The sequence below is a fragment of the Sinocyclocheilus anshuiensis genome, unplaced genomic scaffold (genome assembly GCF_001515605.1).
Source record: "Sinocyclocheilus anshuiensis isolate Anshui unplaced genomic scaffold, SAMN03320099.WGS_v1.1 scaffold1932, whole genome shotgun sequence".
NCBI classification, from domain to species: Eukaryota; Metazoa; Chordata; class Actinopteri; order Cypriniformes; family Cyprinidae; genus Sinocyclocheilus; species Sinocyclocheilus anshuiensis.
The window spans coordinates 331,991-339,960 of record NW_015555985.1 but is presented as its reverse complement, the minus strand read 5'-3'; the positions used below and the strand labels follow the sequence as shown (position 1 = coordinate 339,960).

The 7,970-nt window shown below is 35.0% G+C and overlaps 2 protein-coding genes across 2 annotated transcripts in view; one reads left to right on the top strand and one right to left on the bottom strand.

Moving 5' to 3' along the window:
* LOC107676088 (ceramide kinase-like protein) overlaps positions 1-696 on the top strand; it is a 42,053-nt gene extending 41,357 nt beyond the window's left edge. The window contains exon 9 of the mRNA XM_016470609.1: positions 431-696. Within this exon, the coding sequence (XP_016326095.1) occupies positions 431-548 (118 nt within the window). The 3' untranslated portion in view covers positions 549-696. The remainder of the gene's footprint in view (positions 1-430) is intronic.
* A 729-nt stretch (positions 697-1,425) lies between these two features.
* The window catches only part of LOC107676068 (integrin alpha-4-like), a 27,053-nt gene continuing 20,508 nt past the window's right edge, over positions 1,426-7,970 (bottom strand). Inside the window, exons 16-27 of the mRNA XM_016470592.1 lie at positions 7,567-7,719; positions 7,368-7,444; positions 4,955-5,102; positions 4,716-4,814; positions 4,566-4,642; positions 3,730-3,819; positions 3,546-3,633; positions 3,343-3,450; positions 2,058-2,183; positions 1,850-1,975; positions 1,625-1,723; positions 1,426-1,533 (exon numbers count right to left, since the gene is read on the bottom strand). Coding sequence (XP_016326078.1) covers positions 1,426-1,533; positions 1,625-1,723; positions 1,850-1,975; positions 2,058-2,183; positions 3,343-3,450; positions 3,546-3,633; positions 3,730-3,819; positions 4,566-4,642; positions 4,716-4,814; positions 4,955-5,102; positions 7,368-7,444; positions 7,567-7,719 — 1,299 coding nt within the window. The remainder of the gene's footprint in view (positions 1,534-1,624; positions 1,724-1,849; positions 1,976-2,057; positions 2,184-3,342; positions 3,451-3,545; positions 3,634-3,729; positions 3,820-4,565; positions 4,643-4,715; positions 4,815-4,954; positions 5,103-7,367; positions 7,445-7,566; positions 7,720-7,970) is intronic.

Sequence of the window (7,970 nt, the reverse complement as noted above, 5' to 3'; positions counted from 1 at the left end):
AGACACGGGTCACGACGAGGTGTTCCCCATAGCGACCCCTAGAGGACGCAGTTCGAAGTTCCCATGAAAGGGAATCTACACTACAAGCGACCATCGCATCTCGACAAAACAAGATCTGTCCCACTATGTTCAGTGAAATTGTCTACATTGCAAGTGACCGAAAGCACTGACGTGAAGATATGGAACAGTCCAAGTGTGAGCTACATCTATTTATAGACCTGTGGTAAAACAGAAGAGAAACTGGTTTTATTAAGTAAACAATTCTCATTTCCATATGAAAAAAGTGTGGGCTTATTATAATGTTGAACTGGCTTTCTGGTCATAATGCTTGCCACAGACTCCCCATACACAACAGGCACATAATAGTTTTATTAACAAATGTACCACCTAAGCACAATAAACATGGTAAACCTCTTTCTGTCTACCACAGGTTGAACAATGGCAGTATGGCACTGATAGCTGTTGGAAACACCTCCAGGTCAGACTTCACCAAGCACTTGAAGAGATACAACAGCACAAACAACCAGGTGAGCTCACCTGCCTACTGAGGGAACTTACTGAACTCACATCAGCCAGACTTGCAGGAAATCCAGCCCACGCAAATGGAGTTAACAACCTCCCCAGCTTAAGCAGAATTAGCATACTGTCAAGTCAAATTAGTCGTTGATTGTCAGCTTCCCACAAAATACTTTTCAGGCTAATACAGATTAGCCTATTTTAGAGCCTGTCTCTTCCTTTTTCTTAAGCAATCCAATCTAGAGTTGTTTGTTAACCCACATTCTATAAATAATCTGTGTATAAATAATAGGTTGGCATTGACCTACTGCTTCTGCTCTTCACTCTCGTGTGAGATGTCATTGTGCCGCAGAGTAAAGCGATGTCAGGGTTTCTGTGCTGTACTATTGGGCCTTTATTGCCCATTTTAAAAGAGCTTGTGTGTGTTCACCTCATTTACATGTAGGAGCCAAGTGTATTTGAACTGTGGTTGAATCTGGAAAAAAAAAAGTCTCATGCCTCAAGAAATTTATTAAAATTTAGTCTATTTTTAAAACTTGCAAAACATAAATAAAAAATAAAAACATTCTCATTTCAGTACTGTGAAAAAATAATATGTATTATTTAAATTTTTTAATATTTATATATCATGGTAGTATTTTTTAAACAATTTAAACATGAGTTGAAAATTCATTCTAATAAATTAATGTGTATCAGCATTGGGAATTTAAAAAGTCAAAAAGGGGAAAAACTCAAATATGAAACGTCATTTACTTTCACTTTAATATGCATTATGGTAATGAGAAAATGTGCTTAATTATATGCTTAGATATATATATATATATATATATATATATATATATATATACATACATGAGAAAAATTCCATTCTCTCTCCTTTTCTCTATAACAATGCATAAATGTATCTAATTAAGAATTTGATAGAAAAATGATCAGTCCAACGATCAGACTGGATACTATTAGAAAAATCTGCACAGCCATCACAGGCTTATTGCTGTACAGAGCCTCCAAGAACACCTGAAATATTGCAAACATTCAAGTTCAACAATATTTAGCAAATCCAGCATCTCATCATGTATTCCTGGCATTAGAGGTTCAGACTACTTACTCTAGCAGAAACATCATCCTGTAGTAGGATGGTGTTGGCATTCTTTACTGGTGAAATGAGGTCAATCATGCCTTGTATCATCATGACAGCATGTCTTCCCTATAGGAAATAAACATATTAAAGGTCATGTGTTTTAGTTGTTCTTTTAAATATAAAATTCAGGTAATCCATCTGCCAAACAATGGTTGGTCCATATTATTTTTCTCTTCTCTAACAAATACTCACTGGACTCATCTGGAGAACCCTAGGGTTGAGCTCCACTTCCATAGTGATGGTAACTTCCTTCCCAACCTCCAAGTCACCAAAGTGACACTCCATCATCCTACAGGTCTTATCTTCAGGACCACAGAACTGCAGAACAACATCGAGTGAGACCTTCTCATAACAATCACACTAAACGCACCATAACTCAATACTACGACAATTATTTTACCATTATGCGCTTGCTTTTTGGGGAGAAAAAGAATACAAGTTCTTGAATAATGGAAGCTTCAGGGATGTCACAGTCATCAATAATCTGAACTGTATTGTTCCTCTGGAAGCAATGCCCAAGAGTTGTCTGCAAGACAAAAAACAACTTAAGTTTACTTAAGTTTAAGTAAAGAAAAATATGTGCACATATAGATGCATAGCATATATTATAAGCTAAGTTATAGGCACTGTTAGGAATAGTTTTGTGTGTTTCTTCTGTGAATAAAGCCAGAGATGTCTGGCAGAATATCTGAACTTCAGCTTTCCTTAAAAGGTAAGCAGATTGTGATTTATACTACCAAGCTCCAAAAAGAATAATAAAGCACCATAAATAATATAATAAATCATGAAGTGCTATATCTGCCGTCTTCTGAGGTTGAACAACAGCTCTGTGTTAGGAACCGATTAAATTTAAGCCATTGTCTACTAATAATCTTCCAAATCATGACATGTCTAGTTTTGCAAACTCGACACGTCATGATTTGTCACATGACATGCAAGAACCAATGCAATTTGGCCTCAATGATGTCAAATGTGCCATGAAGACACTAAAGTTGATCTTACACCGTAAATCGCCATCCACTTCATCCCATTTTATCCACATTCATTGTTTCAAAAGCAGAAGCACAAACATTCTGCCTAACATCTCATTTTGTGAAAGAAAAAAATAAATGGCATGACAGTAAATAAAGACTATTTTAATTTTGGGGTGAACTATTCCTTTAAAATACTGTATATAATATACAGTACACCAGTTAAGATTCACTGTAAGGTATGATTTTATTTATTTATTTTTTTATTTTTTTATTTTAACAGTCTCTTATGCTCAACAAGACTGTTTATTTGATCAAAGATACAGTAAAAACACTAATATTGTGGAATATTACAATTTAAAATGTTTCTATTTTAATATATTTTAAAATGTAATTTATTCCTATGATGACAAAGCTAAATTGTCCAAAAACAAACAAAAACAAGATTCATTTATTATTATTATTATTATTATTATTATTATTAATCGATGTTGAAAACAGTTATGCTGCTTAATATTTTTGTTCAGTATTCTTTGATTAACAGAAAGTTAAAAATTACCAAATTTTTTATAGAAATCTTTTGTAACATTATAAATGTCTTTACGGTCACATTTGATCAGTTTAATGCATCCTTGCTGAATAAAAGCATTAATTTCATTCATTCAGAAACAATCTTACTGACCCCAAAGGAATATTTGCATATGTAAACCTCACCTGTAAATCGGTAATCCTGATTAGCTGGTATCTGTATGGCACCAGCATCAGAGGCAAGCTGATCTTTACTCTCGCATCAAGAGCTTTACTAGGACCCATATTTATCATCTGTAAGTTAATAGACATTTTAACAAAACAAACCATGTCAAATGATTCATTAGTGCTTAATGACACTGTTGTCTGTCTGATGAGCGCTAAAATACCTTGTACGTATAATTGAACTTCTCAGGATAGCAGTCGACCGGCACAGACTCTTGTTCTCCAATCAGAAATGAAGTCGGGGAGACAAATCTGCAGAGGAGAGACGAAGAGAAGCATCCTGTAATTTGGCCTGCTATTCTTCCGACATCTATGGATTCAAATTCATAAGCAAAACAGATAACTTACGCGTGAACATTGAGGTCAACTGCATATCTCAAGGGCAGCGTAAGAACGGCCACGTTGTCGTGCTGAAGATCTGTGTTCTCAAAGTTCTCGCTGAAAAACACACATTGGATTGGTTTACATTCACTACTGAGGAAAGTTAAAAATGCATAAATGCAAGAAAATGGCTCATAAAAGGGTGAAGTTAGTTCTGAGAAAAGCATTTATTTGCAGATGTAACCCCTCTCTCCCGGGTCCTCACCGCCACACCTCGTTCTGAGTGGGTCTCCGGCATGGGAGGCGGACGCACTAACAAGGAGGCTAAAGACTGCAGCCACTAGCGTCAGTCGCTAGTGCGTCTCTTGAGATTAGGGAAGTGAGGTTTACCTGCACAGCACCTACCGCTGGCTTCCGTTACACAGACACCACTTAGTTTGATATTGTCCTAGCTAATGAAATGACATGTTAAGTGCAGTGTCCAACTGCTTTTTGGGGTCATTGTATACTTTGAAAAGATCTTTCTATGAGAGGAAATGTTTAATGAGTTTAATTATTGGAGTACAACCCTGATATACCCAGAGATTTCATTATAGGAACTCATTACATAGGCTATGTAGGCATCCTTAGATCCACTGCTTTTCTTGCTTCTAACAGTAACACTGAAAGCACACAAAACCTTTGAGCGTGCTGTTTAATGCTTTTGTTTGTCTTTTGCATTCTGATCTTAATTTACAACCGTAAGCAGTAGCGAGATGCTCTCCACAGACGTTTACATTTGGCTCAGATGTCTTTGCATTTGTGTAAACCATCCATTGTAATGAATTCCTCAGATCTGGGGCTGAGATCTCTGGTTCTCTTACCTCGTGGCATTGATGTTAATACTAAGGTTCCCCACGCTGCTGTTCTGCATCACATCTAGTAAAAAGGTGATGTTGATCTGGAAGAAAGCAAAGAGATGTTTATATGGTGACAAACAAACTCATTTATCTTCCACTGCTAAAGACATTTACCTTTGAGAAAGGGGGGATGTATAAATTCCCAACATTGCAGTCCAGTCCGATGGCCACTTTATTCTCCTCTGCGATTTCACAGCTGATGTATTTATCTTCCTTAAATAATATCACAAATATTAAAGCACATCAAAGGCAATTAAAGGGCATTCAGCAATGCAACGTGCTAAAAGCTGGCTGTCAGATATCTAAGACAGACCCGAACAAAATGAGGAATTACTGCGACAAAATTAAATGACCTCCAGCACTTTGATGAAATGCAGGTTGCTGGGAAACCTCAGGTAAAGTTTGGGTAGAAAAGCATCATCTCCAATGTTGACCAGTGTGGTGTTTAACATGATGCTTTTTCCATTACCCAGAGCAAAGTATGGCATGTTCCTGTAGGACCTATTGGGAAAACAGTTATTTAAAATATAAATGAATCAGTTTCTATTCATTTTATAAATAAAGCATTTTAATCCATATTTAATCCATTAATTAGTCAGTATAATTTAGTGCGGATTAACACAGAGTGAAGAAACGTTTCAGAAAATAATAATAATAATAATAATATTTTATTAGGGATTAAACAATTTCAAACACAGAAAATCTTACACTTACACATAAATATTACACAATATTTTAAAAACTGCCAAATGAAGGAAGAACAATATCAAATAGAAAAAAATATACATGAACAGAATTGTTGTAATTTAGAAAAAGTGTAACTTAAAGTTAGCATTTATATTTATTTATAATTATATTTATATAATTATACCCTGTGCAATATTTGTTTACAAAGCCTTAAAATAATTTGTATTTCTCTAAGATCAGTCTAAATAAAATAAAAACATTTTTTTTCTAAAGTATAAATTAAGCTCACACTCTAAAAAATGCTGGGTTAAATACAACCCAGTGCTGGGTAAAATAGGGACAAACCCAGCAATTGGGCTGTTTTGACCCAGCGGGTTAAACATTTAACCCAACCGCTGGGTCAAAACAGCCCAATTGCTGGGTTTGTCCCTATTTTACCCAGCACTGGGTTGTATTTAACCCAGCATTTTTTAGAGTGCACATGGTTACATAAATAAAACTAAAATTTTAATTGTTAATCAAATCAAATGATGTGTATGACAATTAAATACTAAGCCAAAATTTCACAATCCTTAGCATAAGTTACTAAATTGAACATATTGTGGTGCAAAACACAAAAATTCAGTGTCACTGCTACTTTAATCAGTTCCTTGCAATCAATTCCTCTCCATTTCATCCTATTTTAAAAATGTAATTTGAAATAAAGATAAGCACAAATAAAATATTTTTCTGATCAATCAATTAACTAAACTGTCACTTGTGAAAATTGTTTTTAAAACAGTAAAAAATGCTTTTAATCGTTTATGTTAATTTTAAAATATTTTCAAGACTCATTATTGCAGAATTTAATGGGGAAAAGAGCCAGTATTTTTCTGCATGTGTTTGTGTGGCTTGTGCAGTGAGGGCTCAAGCCTGATGTTTTTCATCTAAAGGCACCAGGTGCATCTGGGAGAGTGACAAGACACTCTCCCCCTCACACTCTTTCTCTCTGTCTCTCTCTTACACACACACACACACACACACACAAGCCTTATGAATAATCAGATCATGCATTATCACCAATGGGTGAGGGGGTTCCATAAATTAGTTTGCATACGGCTGCAAACATGATCCAAAATGGTAATGTGCACACTCACGCTTTCGCCTCAATTGGGCAAGTCCAAGAAACGTGATGCATAAAATGCATCGATATAAAGCTTTGGCTACTGTGCATGCTGGTTTAATGGGTGAATTCATGAGGAGAGCAGATAATCTCTAAAGCCCTCCTGTTAGTCACGAACAACACCAGCACAACTAGAATATTTACAGAGGTCTGTAGTTGCTTACTATGCACTTGAAAAGAAAAACAAGTCAATAAAACTATAATTATTAAAGCTTAAGCTGTTGTATAACCGTACACATTTACAACATATATAAGATTGCTATCAGTTATTCACAAAAATGTTACTCCCTCTGAAAAAATACAGTTGGGTAAATCATCAAAAAAAAAAAAAAATCAATAAAAAACAAATTCATGAAGCACATTTTAGGATTGTTAAGATGCTATGCATTGTGACATTATAAATGACATTTGTTACTATAATAAAAAATTTCCTCCACAATTCTCATTACAACAGTGAAAAAAAATTTAATTAGCTTCACTGAAATACTGTGAGGTATAAATCAGGATGTCTGGATGCAATATATTATTTTAATTGTTTTTCTTTTGTCTTTTTCAACGAAAATCAGCATCAATTAATTTTAAACTACTTCCATGACATATACATGCAATAGTAGTTTTAAATTAATTTAAATAATATTAAATAATGTTTATAATAATTATGTAAATAAATGTAAATAATAATTATTATTTTACAGTAATCAGAATGAGACATATATATTTTTTTGCATTACAAAGGATTTGGGAGCAAAAAAGTGCATTTTCTAGGAAAATAACATGGCTGCACAAAATCTAAGTGGTCTTAAAACCAGCTTAATTTAATTTATTCATAATATTTTTCCATTTAATTTTGTAGTGTTACATGCAACAATTTCCGAGAGATTCAACCAGTTAGCGTAGGTTATGTGTTGATGACTTACTGCGGTAAAACGAAATGAGCAGAAACCTGCAGGTTGGTTGAGCAGTTTTCCCAGGAACAATATCTGGCAAAGATGGTCTACAGAAAGATAGAAAGATTCCAAATCAAGACACATAGTGACCTATAATGAGGTTAAAAATGTGGCCACAGAAGCTAACCACAATAACAAAACAAAGATGGAGAAATAGAGAAAACCTGACCTTGTTTTTCACGACATTGGCCTGTTCATCCTTCTGCTGTAGAATGGGTTTGAGAGAAGGCAAGCCCCCTGAGTCCCTCTGTTGCACACGGTGCTCTCCAAGTTCATATTTCACCTCAAAATGGATGGGTGTGAAGATATCCCAGACGTCTTTCTGCACACATGAGAAAAAGAAAAAAAAAATTTTTAACAAGATGTTCTAAAGAAAATGACTGGTGCTTGTCAATCCAAAAAATTAACCACCACAAATGCTAGGATGTAGTGGGTGGTTGCCAAGGTGTTCCGATATGGTTGCTAAGGGGTTCAGAGTCTCCATTTACCGCTGATTACAGAAGTGGCTTTACTGACAAGATGCGCATTAAATATCGCATGCGATTTATCGTGCAGCCCTAATATATATATATA